The 23,398-nt window shown below is 46.6% G+C and overlaps 2 protein-coding genes across 3 annotated transcripts; one reads left to right on the top strand and one right to left on the bottom strand.

Moving 5' to 3' along the window:
• Positions 1-3,234: 3,234 nt before the first annotated feature.
• Positions 3,235-23,358, top strand: CTU1 (cytosolic thiouridylase subunit 1). Of its 2 annotated transcripts, XR_007244926.1 has the most exons (4): positions 3,235-3,787; positions 5,691-6,300; positions 20,109-20,118; positions 23,348-23,358. XR_007244926.1 is itself a non-coding variant. In XM_048502228.1 (2 exons), the coding sequence occupies exons 1-2, from the start codon at positions 3,286-3,288 to the stop codon at positions 6,239-6,241; spliced, it is 1,053 nt and encodes a 350-aa protein (XP_048358185.1). In that variant the 5' UTR covers positions 3,235-3,285; the 3' UTR covers positions 6,242-6,557. The 2 variants fall into 2 exon arrangements, 1 of the variants encoding a protein (XP_048358185.1); XM_048502228.1 differs by lacking the exons at positions 20,109-20,118; positions 23,348-23,358 and having other exon boundaries at positions 5,691-6,557.
• On the bottom strand, positions 8,363-20,170 carry LOC125435436 (kallikrein-8-like). Its single transcript, XM_048501635.1, has 5 exons — positions 20,138-20,170; positions 14,744-14,939; positions 12,473-12,723; positions 10,193-10,329; positions 8,363-8,512 (listed from the first exon to the last, which is right to left on the bottom strand). Exons 1-5 carry the CDS (start codon positions 20,154-20,156, stop codon positions 8,363-8,365), a joined length of 753 nt encoding a protein of 250 aa, XP_048357592.1. The 5' UTR covers positions 20,157-20,170.
• Positions 23,359-23,398: the final 40 nt, after the last annotated feature.

The raw sequence follows: 23,398 nt of genomic DNA, 5'->3' as shown, positions 1-23,398 counted from the left end.
TGCTCAAGCAGTAGCAGAGGCTGGGCTTAGATGGACTTTCTGGTCTTGAATCCCAGCTGGCTTGTTCTCCTGGGATGTTCTTGAGCCCTTTGCTAGCCCACCCTCCTGCCTGTGAGCCCTGGGCACCTCCAGGGCCACCATGCGAGTGCAGCAGAGAGCTGGACTAGATGGACTCCTTTGGTCTGATCCAGCTGGTTTGTTCTTATGTTTCTTAAGGCCCCTTATGCTGCACCTCCTGCCTGCCCAGAGCTCCCAAAGGCACCCAGGGCTACTCTGCAGTGAGGGCAGAGAGCTGGACTCAGACGGACTCTGGTCTGATCCAGCAGGCTAGTTCTCTCCATGTTCTTAAGGCCCCTATGCCTCCACCCTCCTGCCTGTGAGCTCCTCCCAAGGCACCTGGTGGGCTACTGCGAGTAGTAGAGAGCTGGACTAGGGACGGGATCTCTGCAGTCTGATCCAGCAGGCTAGTTCTCATGTTCTTACACACCCTATGCGTTCACTCCCTCCTGCCTGTAGCAGGCTCCCAAAGGCTGCACCTGGTGGGTCACTGCGAGTAGCAGAGAGCTGGACTAGATGGACTTTGGTCTGATCCAGCTGGCTTGTTCTCATGTTCTTAAGGCCCTTGCGTTCACCTCCTGCCTGTGAGCTCCCAAAGGCACCTGGTGGGTCACTGCGAGTAGCAGAGAGCTGGACTAGATGGACTTTGGTCTGATCCAGCTGGCTTGTTCTTATGTTCTTAAGGCCCTTGCTTTCACCTCCTGCCTGTGAGCTCCCAAAGGCACCTGGCGGGCCACTGCGAGTAGCAGAGAGCTGGACTAGGTGGACTCTGGTCTGATCCAGCTGGCTCGTCCTTACGTTCTTAACTCTTGTTCTTCCCTGCCTTCCCAAGACACTCCTGTGATTATAGGGAGAAGTTGCCTCCTCCTGGCAAACCTCCTTTGCCCACTCTGTCAGGACGTAGGCATGTGAATATGTCTTGTGTGGAATTATAGAGCATCCACTTGGCTTAGTATGCTCTACTGGGGGGGGCAGCAGGTTCCAACACCTGACAGCAAACATCTTTTAACTGGAGATGCTAAAGATCGGAGTTGGAACCTATATGCTCTGTCACTGAGGCATAGTCCTTCCTAGCTAACACCATCTGCCTGCTTTCCTTCTGACATTTCTGTTGAGGATTGCAGGGGATGTGTGCTGCAATCCGAACTGGAGCAAGAACAGCATGTTAGATAGAGCAAGGGAACACAAATGTGACTGTGATGTTCCTTCATGTGTCAGGTCCAGGAACGCCCACAGTCCTGCGGAATGCATCTAATGGAAACCCACCTGTCCTCTAGGCTCTCCCTTCTTCCATTTTACCCTCAAAACAGCCCTGTAAGGTAGGGAGACAGAGAGCAATCCTAGTAGGCAGGATTTTTCGGAAGCCTACTCAAGTCTATTCAGTGGAGCAAACTCCTAAGTTTGGCACCTGATATCCAACCAATGAGCAGCCTGTTTGCCTGGAAATTTCAAGCCAGGTCTTCTTGCCAACTGCAGACATTTTGGCGATTTGAACCAGGCAGTAGTTAAACGAACTAATTCTGCACTAGACCTGTAAAGAAAGTAGGTTTTAACTTATTGTATTATTGAGTTGACATGGAGGTAACCATTTTGTATGCCTTTTGAATCTAAAATGTCTTGTCTGTTTCACTTTTTAGCAAACGCAGCTGTCAAAGAAATTGGCTTTTCCCCCATCAAGGTCACAAAAAAATGGTCGAACAAGTTAATTGGAGTAGCATTCTTTTCTGTTTCTGTAACTGCTCCTACCCAGGAACCTTTGAGAGAACAGCTTTGGCCATGGTTTAATTAGTGCAGTAATCCCATTGGTTCAGCAAGTACCACATGGGGTAGAGTCCTTTTCTCTTTTAGTATGGTGTATTAGAGATATCTTTTTCTGCCTATCTGGTCATATTGTTACATGAGTCATCGCTTTGATTTTTTTGCTTTGGCACTTTTGAACTTGGTTCCAGATTTGAAAGAATTGAAACGGCTTGCTTCAGGAAAACAAAGATACGCAAAGAATGGACTTTTCTGATTGGATTATACTGGGACTCTTGTTTGTTATGCTAGCTACAGCAGCTTTTTCCATTCCTGTTTTGTACTATCTGCACCTGCCAATACTTTGAACTGTTTCTTCTTTTAATAAACTTAAACAATAATTTTTATACGTTGTTTGTCTGGAGTGTTCAGTTCAGAAAGAGAGCCTAGCCTAGAAGATCTTTGGTGAGCTCCCAGGAACCTTGACAAGACCTCTTTCCTCTGTACTCCCTGCTGCACATTTTTATTTTGCTTGCTTAACTCTGAAGGAGAATCCCAACCAACTCAAAAGCTTTCAGGCTATTTGGTGCTGTGTTAAGTTAGTTCTAAATGATGTATTCATAGGGCAGTTCTATGTGGTGGGGTGGATGGGAATTAGACTTTAGTAATTTCAGACAAGGTCATATTATGAATGCTTCGATTAGAACTAACTGCAACATGACCGAGTCGTTTTTATGTATTTACTGTACCTATATATTCTGCCTTTCTCCCAATGGAGACCCAAAAGGGTTTACGTTGTTCTCTTTTTTATTCTCACATCAACCCTGAGCCAGTTAAGACTTCAACGTGTGTGACTGATCCAAGCAAACTTCTGTGTCAGAGTGGAGATTCGAACCTGTTTTTTCTTTAACCAGATCATAGTCTGACACTCTAACCACTACACCACATCAGTGTTTTCCTTCAGGGAGTTTCATTAGGGTGCTTCAGGCAGTCCAATTCTGTGCAGAGTTCCTCCTCCAGACTATTCTATATTTATCATATAACTTGTGCTTTCCATATGCCAATATTTAAAAAGCATTTACACAATTGCTAGAAGAAGTAATCAATTCCTTTAAAAAAACCCATCACACAATATTAGTCTTATTCAATAAAACAATTACAAAAAACATGACAAAACATCCCAAAATCAACAGTGCCACCTATAAAGCAGGAGAAAGAAAAGTTTTACAATCTCCCATCTAGATTCATCAATTTTGTTGGTACATTTAATCATTCCCAGACTTTGCCCTTATAAAAACGAAAAGGGAATTCTTTTATGAGTGTATTGACTGGAAGCACTTTGCATAGCCGCTTCCTGCAAATGACCCAGCAACGGACTCCACGCCCCAGGCCAACTCGGGTCGTCGCTCCAGCTGTGACGCAGACCAGCCCGCGCCGCCAACAGCTTGCTGGGAGCTGTAGTTTTCCTCCTTCGCCAGGCCTTTGGCGGGCATGCCGGCGCCGGTGCTGTGCCAGAGCTGCGGGGCTAGCCGGGCCGCTCTCCGGCGCCCCAAGACGGGGCAGGCGCTGTGCCGCGGGTGCTTCGTGGCGGCTTTCGAGGCGGAGGTGCACAGCACCATCGTGGCGGCGCGACTCTTCCAGCCGGGCGAGACGGTGGCCGTCGGGGCGTCGGGCGGCAAGGACTCGGCGGTGCTGGCGCACCTGCTGCACCTGTTGAACGAGCGGCACGGCTACGGCCTGCGCTTGCTGCTGCTCTCTGTCGACGAGGGCATCGCCGGCTACCGCGACGACTCGCTGGCCGCCGTGCGCCGCTACCGGGGCCGCCTGGGGCTGCCGCTGCACGTGGTCTCCTACCAAGAGCTCTATGGCTGGAGCATGGACCGCATCGCCCGCCACGTCGGCCCCAGGAACAACTGCACCTTCTGCGGCGTCTTCCGACGGCAGGCCCTCGACCGGGGCGCGGCCTTGGTGGGGGCCGATAAGATCGCCACCGGTAACTGCCCCTGTTTCCCTGAAAATAAGACATCCCCTGAGAATAAGACGTAGTAGAGGTTTTTCTGAAGGGCTAACTATAAAGCATCCCCCGAAAGTAAGACGTAGCAAAGTTTTTGTTTAGAAGCAAGGCCGTCGAACAGAACACCAGAGCATGCAGCTGTGGAGTGGAAAAATAAGACGTCCCCTGAAAAGAAGACATAGCGCATCTTTGGGAGCAGAAATTAATATAAGACACTGTCTTATTTTCGGGGAAACAGGGTAGCAAGCGGCCTTTCTCATCGGCGCTTTCTCCGGGGGACCCGTGATGTTTGCCAAGAATAGGGGGATCCGAACTCGTGTTCAGACGTTGGTGTTGGTTAGGGTGGGAAGGTTTTGCCACATGATTTTTTTTTTAAATTGCTGCAAAGTCACAATCATGGCAAACCTGTACTGCAGGGGGTTGGCAACCTTTACTATCAAAAAAGTCATTTTTGACCCTTATAATTAAGGTAATTGAGCCAATGAAGGGTTGTTGAGAGGATAAAATGGAAGCAAGCAAAATAAACTTCTTGGGGTCCCCATTGGGGAGAAATGGAGGGTATACATGAATGTTGTAAATAAATGAATGCGTGTAGAAGGCATGGGTTGCTGCTGCTCTCTTTACTATCTTTATATTCCCCCTCAAGTATTATCTTTATACTATCTTTATATTCCCCCTCAAGTATTATAGAGGAGGAAGAAAATAATTTCTCCATCCCAGGCATATTTTTATAACTCTCCACCCCCAACCCATCATCTCTGCTTGGCCCCCACAGTAGCCTCCTGTGTTGTGCTTTACATCAGTTCTAGGAAGAATTCCTCTGCTCTAAACCCACCCACTGAAACACGATCACCCTGTCTAGGGACCATTGAGGACAGCCTGGCCAAGTCTGACCAGAGAGGACAATGACCGTTGGTCAATGACAACAATGAACTCAAGACAAACAAAACGATGCCATGCTGCCCAGTGGAACTCTCCAAATCAGCCCAAGCGAAGGTTCCTCCCCACCATCTCTCTGCCTCTCCAGTGGAGTGGGTGGGCAGGCTCCAGCGTTTCCTAGAGACCACCATCCAGGAATCCATCCGATGCCACTGTCGCCTTGTTGGGCCCAAACACTGGCAAGTCCAGCTGCTGACGGGGCACTGGGGCAGGCGCCTGAAGGGTCCTATCTCATAAGAACACAAGAACTAGCCTGCTGGATCAGACCAGAGTCCATCTAGTCCAGCACTCTGCTACTCGCAGTGGCCCACCAGGTGCCTTCGGGAGCTCACATGCAGGATGTGAAAGCGATGGCCTTCTGCTGCTGCTGCTCCCAAGCACCTGGTCTGCTAAGGCATTTGCAATCTCAGATCAAGGAGGATCAAGATTGGTAGCCATAGATAGCCATCTATGGTAGCCATAGGTAGCCATCTCCCTTCAGGATGCCCTGGAGCCTTCTTCACCACCACCTGAAGAAAAGTAAACCCACCCCTCCAATCCCAGCTCCGCCCCCTAATGCTGGCTGTACTGTTGGAATTCCCTTCCACTTGCCCCATGGACTCCACGGGTGATCGGCCACCGGCCTCCAGGCCAGGCAGCACTTCCTGCACTGCTCTGCTTGGGTGGCCACCTACTTAGGTAGGAAGCCACTGAAGAGTGGCAACATAGCTGCATGCGGCTTTGGAGCCACAGGTTGCATACCCCTGCCATGGAGTTTTTAAGGCAGGAGGCGAAAGAGTGGTTTGCCATTGTCCGCCTCTGTGTATTGACCCTGGTATATCCCCCATCCAAGTTCTAACCAGGGCCAACCCTGTTTAGCTTCTGAGATCTGACAAGATTGGGCTAGCCTGAGTTATTTGGGTCAGGGAATACAATTGATACAGCTGTCTAATTTATTTCTTAGGTCACAACGCAGACGATATAGCTGAGACAGTGCTGATGAACGTCCTGCGAGGAGACGTGGGTCGGCTTCGGCGCTGTGCAGGGATCTTGACAGGTGGCGAGGGGGCATTGCCACGGTGTAAGCCCCTGAAGCATGCCTACGAGAAGGAGATCGTCCTGTATGCCTACTTCCAAGGCCTGGACTACTTCAGCACTGAGTGTGTCTACGCGCCCAACGCTTACCGCGGCCATGCCCGCGCCCTGCTCAAAGACCTCGAGGCCGTGCGGTCCAGCACCGTGGCCGACCTGGTGCACTCAGGCGAGCGGCTGGCGGTGCGTGAGGATGTACGCATGCCCACCCAAGGCATCTGCCAGCGATGCGGCTACCTCTCCAGCCAGCCCCTTTGCAAAGCTTGTGTGCTGCTGGAAGGGCTCAACCGTGGCTTGCCTCAGCTGGCGATCGGAAAGCCCAGCCGGCTGCAGAAAGCTCTGACGGATGCAGAGAAGCCGGAAGTGGGCTTCCAGGAGGACTCTCAGCAGACCAACAAAGCCACTAGAACTATAGACTTCTGAGCAGTGACGTAGGTATAGATTTTTAAAGGGGTGGGTTTGGGGGGCGGGGCCATGCCTCCCCAAGCCCCGCCCCTGGCCTCAGTGCTTATAAAAGCAGCTCTCCCCCCCACCAGCTGGGCTCGCAGCTGGCAGTCCCTACTGCCCTCCCCTCTGGGCAGAGGCGTAGCTAGGGAAAATGGAGCCCGGTGCTAAATCTGAGGTGTGTGCACGCCCCCCCAATGGGTGACTGCTGTGATGCTGGAATCCACCCCCAAACATCATCATTTTCAATGGTGTTTAAACTAGGGAGCCCAGATTCTCCTTTTAAATCCACCTTAAAGGGAGAATCTGGTGTCCCCAGTTAAAACAAAATTAACATGTTTGGGGGTGGATTGTCCCCCACCCTGAAACAGCATCACTTTCAATGTTTAAACTGGGGACCTCAGATTCTCCCTTTAAATCCATGCCGAAGGGGAGAATCTGGGGAAATTTGGGGGGTGCCTGCTGTCAGGGGTGCAATTGTTAAGATAGCAGCACCAAAATGTCAGGGTATCTTTAGGAGACTCCCCTGATGATACCACCCAGGTTTGGTGAAGTTTGGTTCAGGGAGTCCAAAGTTATGGACCCTCAAATGTGTAGCCCCCATCTCCTATTAGCTCCCATCGGAAACAATGGGGGATGGGGCACCCCCTTTGGGAGTCCATAACTTTGGACCCCCTGAACCAAACCTCACCAAACCTGGGTGTTATCATCAGGAGAGTCTCCCAAAAAATCCCTGACATTTTGATGCTGCTAGCCTAAAAACTGCGCCACCTGCAGACCAAAAAATGAAAAAAAAAACCCCACTTAAAAATACAAAAAACACAAACGGCGGGTAGAACTTCAGATATGTAATTTGGGGGGGGGGGGTTTAAACCTGGAGAAAAAAATCCTTACCTACGTCCTTGCTTCTGAGTCTGTATTTTTCCTTTCTCTGAGATTAAGAGATTTCTCTTTGTCTGGAAAAGTAAAAGCTATTTTATTAGGATCTATGTGGCAATGCATCCTCAACGCGGTGCTTGCTGCTTGGCACTACCCTGACTCCCATCAAGTGCTTTTGGAAAGTGAGAGGGAATTGTTACTATTAGTTATATATAACCTCACTGGCTGATGTTTTGTGGTCCTTCATCTGCCGTTTTTATTTTACTTATTTCACTAGATTTCTATCCCGCCCTTCCTCAACCAAGGGTGGCTTGGGGCAGATGACAGTACAGAAATCTCAACAATTAAAGCAATATTCATTAAAACACGCGGTGTTTAAATTTCCCATTGGTGCCACAAATGTTGCATTCGTTTTGTGATTGTGCCCCTCACCATATGGCAGAATTCTAAAGGTGCTTAGAGGCTCAATACATTTGGGCACTCTTTGTGGTCTTTGTTTCTGCCTACAGTAAGGTGGTAAGTACACTGCACTGTACACAACCTCAGTGGATCTCCAACCAGTAGGTAGGGGCACAGAAGCTACCAGGCTATATGAAAGTTTGAGAGGAGCTGGGAGATATAATAGCCAAATTAAACCCTGTTAAACCTGAGATTGATCATCCTCTGGCATCTTCCTAATGCTAAAGCTCAGAATGGCGTTTTCCTGGTTAACGGAATCTCTTATTACTGAATAAAGGATGTTTTGGGTGTCTTCAAGTACTTTTTCTATTGTGTAACAATGTTAGCTTCCTGACTTAGGTGGCTCAGGATAGCCTGAGCTCATCAGGTTTGGGAAGCTAAGCAGGCTTCTCCCTGGTTTGTATTTGGATGGGGGACCACTGAGGAAGTCAGGATTGCTACCCAGAGGCAGGCAGTGGCAAGCCACCTCTGTTTGTCTCTTGCCTTAAAAACCCTACAGGGTGGTCATAAGTCTTGGTTTTGGACCAGCACGGCTGCAAACAATCTCTGTCTGCTTCAAAACCTTTTTCCCCCTGGGGTCTTGCCACTGGGCAAGCAAGCCTGAACCACTGGGGACAGGGGTTACCATTCACTGTGATTCCTGGGGCTGTTCCCTGAATGCCCTGTATGAGAAAACTATGGAGAACACAGGATGTGCTACAAACAGAAGCCAAACTACAATTGCTGCGGATATTTATTGGAGAGTTTTGGGGACTAGCACAGTTAATCAGTCATGTTCTTTATGATCCATTCCCTGAATTTGCAGATTTCAGTGTAGACGCCCGGTGAATACTTAGCTGCACACTGCATGTTTCCCCATGATACCAAGCCATGAAGGACCCCGTTGCAGACCATGGCACCTCCAGAATCGCCCTGAAACCAGCACAAAATGGTCAGAAAGTGGCTTGAAAAAACTGTCCTCGATCACCATGAACCATGATTCAAAAAGGTAGATTCTTAGTAGAAGAGAAGAGAGAGTTTGGATTCATACCCCCCTTCTCTCCTGTAAGGAGACTCAAAGGGGCTTACAGTCTTCCCCCCCTTCCCCCCCTTCCCCCACCCACAACAAACACTGAGGTGGGTGGGGCTGAGAGAGCTCTGAAGAAATGTGACTAGCCCAAGGTCACCCAGCTGGCATGTGTTGGAGTGCACAAGCTAATCTGGTTTACCAGATAAGCTTCCACAGCTCAAGTGGCAGAGCGGGGAATCAAACCCTGTTCCCCGGATTAGAGTGCACCTGCTCTTAACCATGCTGGCTCCTAGATGAGCTCTAGTTTTTTGCCACAGACAAAACTTTTGATTTCTGTTTCTGTTATTGGTCGGTATTTGGAGGGTTCAGACACTTTTCTTGGCCCCTTTCTTTCTTTTTGGAAATTATTGTTTTTGGGAATTTGTATGCAGTCTCTTCAGATGCCTGCTACATAGATCTCACAATGAAATAATAGCAGGAATTATACATATTAAAAATAAGTCATGGGCATGAAAGCACCACCACTGAGCACTCTAAACCAGGGGTCTTCAAGGTCTTCCAACTATGGCCCTCCAGATGTTCATAGACTACAATTCCCAAGAGCCCTACCACTTGGCCATGCTGGCAGGGGCTGATGGGAATTGTAGTCCATTAATATCTGGAGGGCCATAGTTTGAAGACCCCTGTTCTAAACAATAAAAAAGTCCTCAGTCAAGAAGCTGATCATAAAATAACTACAAAAGATTTTTTAAAAAAAAACACCTTTGTTAAAAGTTGGGTAGAAAATAGTTTGACTGGGCAGCAGGTAAGCCTCAGAGAGTATTCCAAAGATGGGGCCACTACCAAAAATGCCATGTCTCTAGTAACTGCATTCTTCAATTAGATGACGTAGACAAAACTTATGCAATATAAGTTTAAGGTTTTGCCTTGGAAAGCATATTTTCTAAAAATCTACAATTTGGAATGAGGGTTTTCAGTGCACAGTAACAGCTGAGTTTTCCAAGCAACATGCTCTTGGCAAGGCACTCCAACCTGGTCCTTGGATGTCTGCACCAGCTGTTATTATTACTTAAATTTCTAGACCGCCTTTTTCGGGCTCTGAGTGGTTAACAGCATGATAATCGCATAACATAAAACCACCAACAGTATCTAAAATAGCAGTTTGCACTAACAAACATCAACAAGGTGGCAGCACAATTTACGGTTTACCTAAAAATTCCCATGTAAAAAAGCTTGTGGGACTGAGGGCATCTGCCCCAACAGCTTCACCTACACCAACATTTGAAAACTCACTAACTAAATTATTAAAAGGTGGAGTGCAAAGAATGGGAGGCAAAGATGGTAAAATGGTGCTACCTCGACCTGGTGAAACGTCTCTGTCTTGCAGGCCCTGTGGAACTGTGATAGGTCCCGCAGGGCCCTGGTCTCACTCAACAAAGCATTCCACCAGACTGTTCTCAGACTGTGATATGTTACCCATACCAGAGTCCCTCCATAGCCGAAGCAAAACTGTCCTGGGTTGATCCCCGCCCTAGAATCTGTTTGGCGAGCAAATGCAATGCCACCAGCCTTTGCCGGCTCACCTGGCAAGCGTCTTTGCCTCCTTCAATGGCTCCCGCACAGATCTGGCTCTCGATAAAGCTGGGTCCGTAGACATCCTGGCACAGTTTTTTGGGCAGGACTGTCACTTCAACGCACTGCAGGTTTCTGGCATGTTTTACTGCAAGACAAATCTTTGGGTGAGTAAGCTGACTGGGTGGGTTGTGGCTTAGCTCAGTGGGGCTTCCCTCATCACAAGCTCTGGATATTATTCTCCAACCCGCCATCTGGAAATACCAAACAAACTGAGGAAGCTGCTTGAATCAACCATTTGCTCATCCAACCTGTTATGACAGCAGTATAGATGAATGGTTAGAGGGAAGGAAGGTGCTATGGCTCAGTGCAGGTGTCTGCAACCTGCGGCTCTTTCCAGATGTTCATGGACTACAATTCCCCTCAGCCTGTTGGCCATGCTGGCAGGGGCTGATGGGATTTGTAGTCCATGAACATCTGGAGAGAGCCGCAGGTTGCAGACCCCTAGCTTAGTGGAAGGGCATCTGCTTGGCATGCAGAAGGTTCCAAGCTCAATTCTTGGCATCTCCTACTAAAAGGATCAGGTGCTCCCCCAGAGATCCTGGCCAGCTGCTGCCAGGCAGTTCCGACCTTGATGAGCCAGTGGGGGAGGTTGTAAATTGCTTTGGAGGAAATAATAGGATAAGTAATTAAATGCTATCTTTTCTGGCTTTCTGTGGCTCTCCTATGTCTCAGACTGGCCAAGGACTCTGAGTTCTTTTTCACAGGAGATGCTAGGGCCTAAGAAGAAGAATCGGATTTATATCCCCCCTTTCTCTTCTGTAGGGAGACTCAAAGGGCCTTACAAACTCATTTCCCTTCCCCCCCCTCACAACAAACACCCTGTGAGGTAGGTGGGGATGAGAGAGCTCTGAAGAACTGTGACTAGCCCAAGGTCACCTAGCTGGCATTTGTTGGGAGTGCACAAGCTAATCTAGTTCACCAGATAAGCTTCCACAGCTCAAGTGGCAGAGTGGGGAATCAAACCCGTTTCTCCAGATTAGAGTGCACCTGCTCTTAACCACTACACCACGCTGGCTATAGGCCACTGAGCTATGGAAATTCCTGAGATAATTTTCTAAGATGTACCTCCATGTTTCCCTTCCAGAAGACCAGCCTTTGTGCTAGGAGACGTTGGCTGGTTAAGTCAGTGAGTTACAATCCAGCAGCCCTAAAGGATGTTTTTTCTAGCATTAAATAAATGAATCTAGTATTTCTGATCTCAGGCACCATTACTTGAGAGCCAGCATGGTGTGCTGGTTAAGAGCAGGTGGACTCATATCTGGAGAACTGGATCCCCCCCCCCCCAACTCCTCCTCATGAAGCTTGTTGGGTGACCTTGGGTTAGTCACAGTTCTCTTGGAACTCTCAGCCCCACCTACCTCCCAAGGTGTCTGTTGTGGGGAGAAGAAGGGAAAGGAGTTAGTCAGCCACTTTGAGTCTCCTTACAGGAGAGAAAGATGGGGTATAAGCAGAGGTGGGATCCAGCAGGTTCTCACAGGTTCCCAAGAGTAGGTTACTAATTATTTGTGTGTGCCAGAGGGGGTTACTAATTGGTGATTTTGCCACGTGATTTTTGCCTTAGTTACGCACCCCCCCTCTCAGCAGTAGCACGCAGAACTTGAAGCAGTCTAGCAGGAGGTGCACCGGCGTGCGTGGCAGGCTGCACCTGCATGCATTCGTTTCCCACCCAAGGGCCGGCACAGCGGCTGCGTCCTTGCCACAGCCCCGCCCAGGAATGCCCCGCCCTGGAATTCCCGGCCATGCCCCCGTCGTGCCCCGCCCAGCCCCATTGGCGCTATGCCACAGTTTGAATCCCACCACCATGGGAACCTGTTACTAAAATTTTTGGATCCCACCACTGGATAAGTCCAAACTCTTCTCTTCTTCCTCCTACTTCAATCTATGCTCGGACCTGGATAGCTGAATCTCATCAGATTTTAGAAATTAGGCAGAGTAGTATTTGGATGGGAGATCACCAAGAAAAAACACGGTTTAACACAGAGACAGGCAATGGCAAACCACCTCTGAAATCCCTTGCCTTGAAAACCTCACAGGGTGAAAATAAGTCCACTGTGACTTGACTGCCAAACCACCATTCTCCACAGCAGCCTGGATCCAAATTCTCAGCTAAGTGTGGGGACTGAACTTCCAGTGGCAGAAGGTGGTGGTGGGGTTTTGACACCCCTCACCGTGTGTCTGCTTCAAGCTGTCCCCGATGTGAATTCAGACTCTGTGGTCTTTCCCCTTACCTTCAGGAAAAGTTGTGGAGCCCCAACCCGACACCACACACTTCGTCCCAAAAGGCACACACTGCTTTGCCAACGGAATGGGCCTGACTCTGGGTCCCAGGATGGCGGGGGGGTCCAAGCGTAGAAGCATGATGTCATTGCTGAGGACCTCAGGTTCAAAATCAGCATGGCGGATGGTCTGGATGACTTGGGTGATCTGGGCCCCTCCTCTCTTCCACAGAGTGTGAGCGCCGAGGAAAACAGTGATAGATCTACGAGACAGATACGACGTGCAAAAAACTCAGACTCGTTCAAGGAAGTGCAAAAAACATCGAGCGAGGGAATTGTATGTTTGTATGTCCCCATTGATCAAAAGATTCGGAAGACGCCAGCGGAGGAGCAACTGAGTAGCAGAGGACTCCTCTCTTCTTGCCCCCCAAGCACTTTCAACTACTTTGGTCCTAGCAGGATGGGACTAGAGTATGAACAATGCAGCAATGGCCCTTTTAAGCTCACCCACAGGAAATAATATGTTGGGAAGGGGCAGTCTCAGAGGTGGGATCCAGCAGGTTCTCACAGGTTCCCGAGAGTAGGTTACTAATTATTTGTGTGGGCCGAGAGGGGGTTACTAATTGGTGATTTTGCCACGTGATTTTTGCCTTAGTTATGCCCCTCCTCTCAGCAGTAGCGCACAGAACTTGAAGCAGTCTAGCAGGAGGTGCACCGGCGTGTGTGGCAGCCTGCGCCTGCGTGCATTCGTTTCCCGCCCAAGGACCGGCGCAGCGGCTGCGTCCTTGCCACAACCCCGCCCAGGAATGCCCCGCCCCGGAATGTCTGTGCCGGAGACTGACAGGGGTCAGTCTGAGCTACACTGAGTCAGAACGTGTAGAAACCTTGAGAGACTAGAAAATGAGTCAAATCCTAATAGGGTCCCAGATGTAAAGGAGAGGGTGGGTTGATGTAAAGTGAAACTCATCTCAGCAAAAGTGGTTGCCTCAGTTTGTTTTATGTATTGTAAATTATTCCTTGAAACGCTTACACTCAAGAACATATATAAATAATTCTTTATTTTGTTCAAGGTAACCTGGAGCCCAACACTAGTAATTTCTTCAGGACCATGTAGCCCAGGGGTGTTCAGCTCTGGGGCTCCAGATGTTCATGGACTACAATTGGCCATGCCAGCAGGGGCTGATAGGAATGGTAGCCCGTGAACATCTGGAGCGCCAGAGTTGGACACCCCTGATGTAGCCTGTTGAAACTGCTATAAAGCTTGGACACAACAACACTTCAGGAGAAAATGTAAACGGGTTTGGAATTAAATTCCTGATGGCAGCAAAATTGGATAAAGAAAGGAATAAATATTGGGGTGCTGTCTGGTTTCCGGGCTGTATGGCCGTGTTCTAGCAGCATTCTCTCCTGACGTTTCGCCTGCATCTGTGGCTGGCATCTTCAGAGGATCTGAAGGTTGGTATCTGTGGCTGGCATCTTCAGAGGATCTTTCCTCTGAAGATGCCAGCCACAGATGCAGGCGAAACGTCAGGAGAGAATGCTGCTAGAACACGGCCATACAGCCCAGAAACCAGACAGCACCCCAGTGATTCCGGCCGTGAAAGCCTTCGGAATAAATATTATTTTGCACCTATTATTTTTATTTATAAAGGAATAAGAATGGGTCTCGCAGATGTCAGACAGACTTACTGCTCCCCCATCCTCCTGATATCAGGGTCTGCTAGGGGTTGCCAACCTGCAGCTGAGGCCTGGAGATCTTTTGGAATTACAATTGACCTCCAGAGTACAGAGATCAGTTTCCCTGGAGAAAATGGCTGCTTTGGAGGGCGGGCTCTTTGGGATTCTATCTACTGAGATCCTTCCTTTCCTCAACTACACCCTCTCCTGGCTCCACCCCCATGTCTCCAGTAATTTCCCAACCCAGACTTGGCAACCCTAAGGTCTAATCCAGGGGTCTTCAAACTATGGCCCTCCAGATGTTCAGGGACTACAATTCCCATCAACCCCTGCCAGCATGGCCAAGTGGTAGGGCTCATGGGAATTGTAGTCTATGAACATCTGGAGGGCCATAGTTTGAAGACCTCTGGTCTAATCCTAAGGAGATACCCCTGACCCTAGTGGGCGACCCATAATGGGCAGTCCACTTCCTCCTTCCCTGCCACATGACATGTGGTGGCTCTCCCACAAGTTTGAGAGCCCGTAGCAAAGTTATTTGTCTCCTAGGCCTGATGCCAGTCCTTTGTTCAGTTCACGGCTTGATTCGGGTTTGCGACCAGAGATTACCTTCTGTGTCCTTTCCACTTCCTCCCCACGGGCCCAGTGGCTTGCCATCCGTGACAGTGTCCAGCTGTGACTACCCAATGCTGATCAATCAAGACCCCTCCACAGAGGGATTGAAAGCTGTCGTAGAGGAAGACTTGCCAAGGTTGAGAGTGAGGCCTGCAGTCGGCTCCCCCGATGATGCGCTTCTGAGCTGACGCTGTGACATGAACAACCGGCGTTACCACACAAAGAAGAGGAAAGCTTAAAACAGCGTTAAGTACCTTCGCTATCTGGCATCTCCTCAGATGCTTTCCCTGGATCATGAGCCAAACAATATTACAAACATATGAAACTATCTTACAGATAGACTCATGGGTCATTATGCCCGGGGCCACCTGTTCTGAATGTACACAGCTCTCCAAGATCTCAAGATTTACCATTTCATGGTCCTTAAGTAAGAAGGAACGAATCTGAGGTCTTCTGCATGCACACCACATGTTCGTCCAACTGCTGAGTTAGGACCCTTATTCTCTGATTGACTGTACAGTAGGGTTGCCAGCTCTTGGTTAGGAAATACCTGGAGGTTTTGGGGAATGGAACTTGGAGAAGGCAGAGTTTGGAGAGGAGAGGAACATAATGCTGTGCAGTCCACCTTCCAAAGCATCAATTTTCTCCAGGGGGACAGATCTCTATTTCAACTGGAGATCAGTTTCAATTCCAGATCTCCAGCCAAGACCTGGATCCTGGCAGCCTTACTCTACAAAGGAACACAAATCTTTCAGGGTCAGTATTGTTTACTTTGGCTGGCAACAGCTCTAAAGGGTGCCGAGAAGGGGTTACTAAAGCAACCTCCCTGCCCAATAGGGACTGGAGGTGCGTGTGTGCGGCGGCACCACTGTTTGAATCCCACCACCATCGGAACCTGTTATTAAAATTTTTGGATCCCACCACTGGTCTCAGGTAGAGCTCTTTCCCATCTTTTGAACGGAAGATGCTGAGGTTGAAACTCAGATGTTCTGCATGCAAAGCAGATACTTAGCCATCAAGTCAAAGCATTTGCTATCGAAATTATTGAGGGTTACAGTAAAGAAAGACCATAAAAAGCCAGTTGGTGTATACAGCAGGTCTGTTTGGATTGTGGGAAGCCTTTTGGGCAAGATTCAAACTAGGGATGGGGTATTCCTGGAGTGCTAGAGAAGATTTCTGAGATAGTATATACCACACAAAACAAGGCTGCACCGGATAGCTTGTAAAGCTTTTGTCATTGTCTAATGTTGAGCTTCTGCTGACGACAAGTTTCCAGTCTTTATTGACTATACATGTTTGGATGCAGGTCAATGGCCCATTCTGCACAAACCCCGAAAACATTTTGCAAACCTTTTTAAAAAAACCCTGCTGTTCGTCCACACTCACCCTCAAAAATGCTTCCTTGCCACCATTTTGTGGTTGCTCTGTTTTTTGTTTGTTTGTTTTGCTTGTTCTTAGATTCGTAGCTATGAAGCTTCAACGCCTCATGCTGCGATTCTCTGGGGGTCATGTTGATGTGGATATGTGGACATCTGTCACAACTCAGTTATAAAAGGGTTAACTGTCTGTATGTTAAACAAGTTGCTGAAGTCACTGTTTATGACCTGATCTATTGATTAGCTATTGGTCAGTCAGATAGCCATTGCTCACATGTTAGTGAGCACGTACATCTGAAGTTATTGACACGAGTTGACAGCGTAGGCGCAACTGAGCATACACAGAGTGCAGCAATAACCACTGGAGCCAGGGAGTTCACTCAAAGAAAGGATGTATTGGCATTGATACAATATATACAGTTTAAACCGACAGAGCCTTCGGCTTAGGTCCTGTCCCCAGCAAGGATCATGCTTAACTGAGTTAGCTTACTTATATACACTATGATACATTAATTAGCCTATGGCTAGTACAGTCAAAGGTCACATGACTCTTATATATAGCTGATGCAATCATGCTTAGTCATTCCCTTTGGCTGACTGCTAACAGGTGACTGTAGTTAGTCCTTCAGCAGTCCATTAAGGCAATCAAGGGTTTTGCCATGCAGCTGTTATACCTTCAGCTCCTGACAGTTATAAAGTTAACCTTGTTTCTTTAACAGATACGATGCCAGAGAGGAGACACGAGGTAGACTACATCATGTGAGACAGCAGATAGGTAGCAAGATGTAACTAATCGTGCAGTAATGTAGATGTATAACAGGAAAGGAAGGATTTCTTATTTTACCTCCATGTAACCCTCCCTTATAGTTAGTAAACTCATTTTTTAAAAGCAACTGAGAATCTGTCTCTTCTGTTCTACTATATATACACACACATGCGCGATCGCACAGCTAGAGAAAAAGTTTTCAAAATATTTTCAAAAAAAGAATCACTAGGAAACAGCATGCAAATCAATGTTTTCAGGCAGGAAATAAAATATTTTGGGCTCAAAACAACGTGGTACTCCATGGAGGAAATTTCTTATTTCCTGCCTATAATGTTTTATTTGGTTTTGCAGAAAGGGCCTTGTACAAAAATGTTACTCATCTGACTTTATCCTAATAGGACAGTCTGTAACTGTGGTTACCTGTACAAATGTTGTAAACAAATATATAGAAATTATCATCTTAGCCATCATTAATACATGGTCTGCTCACTTTTCACCAGTGGATAGGCACAGATGTTTTGTCTATCTTCAAAGAATGTTTGTTTTAATTTATCCTCCGCTTTAATGGAATCATTGGACTGAAGAATAGGGCAGCGATGGTGAACTTATGACACGCATGTCAAAAGTGACACGACATGACATTCTGGGTGATACACCAGCATCCATCAACACCCCACAACAACCATACCCCCTGTCTGAGTTTGAGTCATCGTTGTAATTATTTGTTGTAATTATATTACAGAGCACCACACATGATTGAACTGCATTTTAAACAAATAAACAGGTAAAGAATTGTTTCTCTTTTGTCTGGGGAAAGGGATGGCACACTAGAAGAGTCATTAGGTATTTTTTGACACACTGAGCCCAAAAGGTTCCAAGGTAGTCCTTCAGGATGGACTTTGTGGGGATAGGGGCCACTACTAATGGATAGGTAGTCTTCTAGTATGGACTTTGTAGAGATAGTGGGCAGCTGGACTTTGCCTTCTCAAAATGTTGATATTCTTTTTCTTCCTTCCTTCTAGGAACCGCTTTTGGTCCAAACAGGAAAGAACCTACTCCTATCTGAGAGATGTTACATATCTCTGTGGAGGTACATCCAGATTAGAACTGGACCCCCAGGGCTGCTATCAGTGTATCACCAAAACACCTAAGCAAGATTTTCAGTCCACACTAAGGCCGTTTCCACATGGGCCAAAAATGGCACCCTGGGGGCGGTAAAAACAAACCTTAGCCTAGGTTTGTGAATTGACTGGCAGGAAGGTGGCTTTGCAATTGCATCTGAACCAAATCCTCGTATTCCTGCTGTGAGGAAGGTTGCAACAGGGATTGCTGAACTATTCCAAGCTAAGGCGCCTTGCCAATATCTGGGTGGGGGAGTTAAATGGGTAAACTACAATAGATGATGGATGTCCTGTCATTAAAACGCCCTCTATGAGAACCAGGAACCACACTCTTCCTGAAGATGTATTCACACACTGTGCGTTCCCTCAGGGTACAGCATGGTCTTTATGAGTTCCTTGGACCAGGTGTGCCGAATGCTCCTGCAGCAGGCAGGCCTACACCTAAAATTAGAGCGCCAGTTTCCTCTATGTGTTCTTCCTTGTGTTTGGACATCAGTTCTCCTGTAAAGCTATACTAATTAGGGTTAGATCTGAAGAAGGAGAGTTTGGATTTATACCCTGCCTTTCTCATGTAAGGCAGTTTACAAACTCCTTTTTCTTCCTCTCCCCACAACAGTTACCTCATGAGGTAGATGTAGCTGAGAGAATTCTGAAGAGAACTGTGCTTAGCCCAAGGTCACCCCAGCAGGCTTCATGTATAGGAGTGGGGAAACAAATCTAGTTCACCATATAAGAATCCGCAGCTCATGTGAAGGAGTGCGGAATCAAACCCAATTATCCAGATTAGAGTCCACTGTTCTTAACCACTACACCACTCTGGCTCTCTGCAGGAATTTCAATCCAGTGTTGTTTTTTGAGAAGTTGAGACTCCTTTGAAAAGACAATCATGCTAGGAAAAGCAGAAGACAGTAGGAAAAGATGAATTGACTCAATAAAGGAAGCCATGACCTTCGCTTTGCAAGACCTGAGCAAAGTTGTCAGCGATGGGACTTTGGGAGGTTTTTAACTGTAGGGTCACCTTAGGGCAACCGCAGCAGCAACTCAATTGCATGTAACACAGTGTTTTGAATCGGTTATTTTACTTTGGAGGTTTTGTGTTGTTATCCACCCAAATCTCTAGGAGGACCAGGCTGAAGTTGTGAAAATATGTACTAGGAAGCAAACTGAAGTTGTAACTGTCTGTACAAGGAAGCAAACCCATTTCCCTCAATTGGAATGCTTCCCTCTCCTTAAGGTCAGACTGATTCTAATACATCTATATCTGCTCTATTTTCTTCTGGTTTTTACAGAAAAAAAGTGTCATGCATCAATCCCTAGCAAAGTGAATTCCTCACTTCTGACTTCAAAAAGAGCTTGGGTATTTATGGAACTCGCTCATCATATGCTGTAATCGGAGCTCCATAAGTCATCCCAAATGCAGTGCCTTTTCAAGCAGAGGTATCCCCTTCTGTTTTCCATAGGCTGCAGCTCTGTTGAGGATGGGGCTGTCAGCTAGCTCGATGTTTAGTTTTGCTGGTCCTTCTTCTCATCCTTTCTAAGCAATGGTCTTCTCTTTTGCTTAATCTACATGTAAATGATTTGGCTACTTTCTCGGTTCCACAGTTGGTGACACCCATATGTTAGCGGATCAAATTATATAGTTGATGTTATACTCGGATAACACAGTCCTCTGTTCCCTCTCCAACAGGCCTATGTAAACTTCTTAGCCTTTTCTTACTGCTTAAAGGAAGGTTTATCTATTGACACCCCAAAATCTGAAATCATGGTCTTTTCTAAAGGCAGAATCGTGCTGGGTTATAGCTGGCAAGTAAATGAATGTAAAATTGATCAAGTCAGGAAATTTACATACCCAGATATAATATTTAAAGCTGATCTAAGTTGGAAATTGCATTTGAATGACATTAAACACAAAGCAAAAGTCTCTGTCTAAGCAATAGTCCCTTGCCTGCCTCACACGTCTTACCTGTTCATAAAGATCTTTGCTTGATCTTTAGGTGCTATTGTAAGAAACCAGGTACTTTTTAAAAAGTAGAGATCAAGACGGTGTGTGCTCAGCCCCTAAAACATGACTAGTAAAGCTCCCAGCCCACATATCTACTTGCACCTGTGCAAACAGCCACGTTACCTGTAGATCCCAGAAGCATGGCTACAGCCAAGACCTGCTCCATCATAGTGAACTGAAGAGAACCAGCAATGTGGGCTTTTGTACCCACTGCTGTTCGTACTCATGGTAAATAATTGACAGAAAGGTTAATTCATTGTACTCAGCGCTTCACCTTTCTCTTTGAATCTGTGGAAAATATCCAACCCTCCAACATATCAGAGAAAAATGGCGGCATTGCATGTTTGTTTCCCCGCCCCCTCCCTGCCAACATAACTCATTGTTGAAAGTTAAGATGGAGATCAGACGCAAGTAAACCACACACTAGTGCCTCTACTTGCCACACACCAAGTAAGCCTGGGATAAATCGGAGAGGATATCCCAAATCAATATAGACTGCCTTATAGACACACCAAGGAAGGAAAATGGATAATGTGGGTATGTCTGATACCTAGATCTGCATTACTGGCAAAATGGAACTCATGTGGCCTAGGCAGAATAAGTCAAGACTATCAACAGGTGGGACTCCCCGTAGACAATGAGGTAAGATTTGAGGTGAAAAACTCTGGAACCAATCAGTGATCAAAAGCAGTGTTGAAGCATAGCATAGGTATTAACATGATGCATGAAATGATGCAAAAATCGCATTGTAGGAACTAAGTTACAGCCACTGATAGAACAGATTAAATACAGCTTAGTCTATAGTTCCTAACTCGTTACTCCAGACTTCTTTTGAGTCTTTTTAAAAAAGTTTATAACCTTATTTTCTGTGCAAGACACCCTTGATTGCAGCAATGCGTATATTTTGGCTGTTGCAAACCTCATAATTAGTCCTCCGTTTGTCACATGAATAAATAAATAACTTGTTAAGAAATATCGTTGATGTATATTCAGTTTGTACTGAGATCCCCTCCAAACCAAATTGTGTTATATTCTTTTGCAGCTCTAGGTGGAGCAGTTGAGTTACATTTGGGATACATTCACAACAAAGCAAATAGACCTGGATTTGCAGAAACTTATATGAATTGCAGATCACTTTCTCAGACCCATGAACCGTATCTTCCGTTGGTAGATGTATAAACGCAGGCGTAGAGTAAAAAAAGCATTTCTAACAGAGGTGTTAAAAACCCAGGAAATATAACTGACACACTGTATGACAATTCTGTACAGCTTCCCAAGCATTCTGGAGAAAATCAAAGCAATGGTCCACTGACTTCAGTACTTTTTAACTAAAATATTGCATGCAGTTGTGTTTTTAGTTACTTGTAAGCTGCTCTGAGCTATTACAAGTGCAGGGTATACTTAAAACCAACACATAAATATTGTTTTTCTCTAACTGGCAGGGGTTCTCTGGGGGTCTCGGCAGAGACATTGATATTTAGTAGCTCCTGCTAGCTTCATACCTGCGAATACTAAGGAGTCAGGCTGGGAAACTTCAATATGCCAAAAATGGGCTCTTCCAGTGAGCCTTGGACCACTGTGATAATTCTGCATTGTTAAATGAAAAAGGGGAAAGCAGTAGAATTCAGAACAGCCACAGAACAGCCACAAACAAGTTCTTGTGAAGACAATACATCACAGCATTGTGTAGATGGAAAGAAATAGCCAATAATCTTGTGGCACCTTAAAAGACAAACAGAATTCTATTTCTGCACAGAGAAAAGCAGCATGTACTCTCCAAAATGAACCAGAAACAAGCATCCAAAAGGGGGGGGGGGATGTAATGTTGTAATGCAACATTACATACAAATGTGCCATCCAGACTGATGGTGACACCAGCAAGGTCTTTTCAAGGCCAGTGAGAAGCAGAGGTGGGTTGTCTGCAGAGCCTTCCTTTGTGGGCTCCCATCTAATTACCGACCCTGCTTAGTTTCTGAGATCTAATGAGAGTGGTACAGACCACGCCATGCTCCCACCTCACTTTAAGATTAGACACTAGAAACAGGAAAGGAACCCAGGAAAACAGGAAATTCCAAGGCTTAAAAGTAGATATTTGAGGATAATGTGCATCCCTGCACCTTTCCTTCTTCTACAAAATATGTAACTAACAGGGGAAATGCCTGCTTATTAAAAACACATTCGATACAAACTTTTGAACGTGCTATGCCCATCAGAACAGAAGCTGGTGGCAGTCCCAGTGCCAGGGGAGGAGAGAATGGTTTGACTTTTTCATCAGCACTCCCAGGCTTTCGGAATGGGCTGCCAAAAGAAACGTGATCAAAACCATTGTTGTCTGCATGCAGAAAATGGTGCAAGGTTGAACTGTTTAGAAGAGCCTAAGGGTAAGTAATCCACTGTTATTTGATGTAGATTGCTGCTATATGATAAAGGGAGCTTTGACTCTTGAAAGCTTATGACCAGAAAATCTTGTTTGCCTTTAAGGTGCTACTGGACTTGAAACCGGCTGTTCTGCTGCAGACCAACACAGTTACCCTAAGAAACATTTGTTTCGTTGTTATCTGTGCGCTGACCCTGGCAATAGCAGTTTCTCTTATTTTGTGTGTTTTGCTGATGTGATCATTTTTTTTCTCTTTATGCAGAATACTTTGAATGATTTCTGTTTTCAGAGATGTGGTCTATAAAATTTTCAGATGAACAGAGAAAAAGGGAATTCACTATGTACATACTTTAACTGAAATTAGTTATTTAGAATATGGCTTGTTCAGAGTCCTGCTCAAGGCAATACATGTATCTTACATTCATTATATATAGACACACACAAATCATGGACAAAAATACATACTTTTTATTATTTGTTAACACATGCATTTCCAAACAGATGAAATATAAAATAGAAATATATCTTTACTATTTCTTAAGCATTTCAAAACACATACAAATAAATGAAACACAATTACTTTATTACCCCCTTTCTTTTCCCCTCCACATTCACTTTTGAAGTGGGAAAAGGGCCGTAGTTTTCCGTAACATGTTTATTTGCCCAGAAAGAATTAAAGAGGATCGCATTCGACCACCTTGCCGCAGCATCGCGTCCAGAGCTCACTCCCACCTATCCTCAAGAAGTCAAGCCCCGCCTCTCCGCCCGCCCCATTGGCCAACTACAGGAAGTGAAAGGGGTTGTTAGAGAGGGCGATTAAATAAGAACGACTCGGAGGAAAAAAATACACCCTAACACACCCACCCTACCAACCAGCCCGCCCTCTGCGCGATGTAATTGCGTCACCGCCGCCGGCCAATGAGAGAGCGGGCTGCGGCCCCCGCTCAGGAAGTGAGGGGGCGTGGCCGCGCGAGGCGGTCCTCGGCCGATGCGGTCAGCGGGTCACG

Source organism: Sphaerodactylus townsendi, linkage group LG06 (genome assembly GCF_021028975.2).
Source record: "Sphaerodactylus townsendi isolate TG3544 linkage group LG06, MPM_Stown_v2.3, whole genome shotgun sequence".
In the NCBI taxonomy this organism is placed as follows: Eukaryota; Metazoa; Chordata; class Lepidosauria; order Squamata; family Sphaerodactylidae; genus Sphaerodactylus; species Sphaerodactylus townsendi.
Note: the sequence above shows the minus strand (reverse complement) of the source record. Positions and strands in the feature narration are given on the sequence as shown.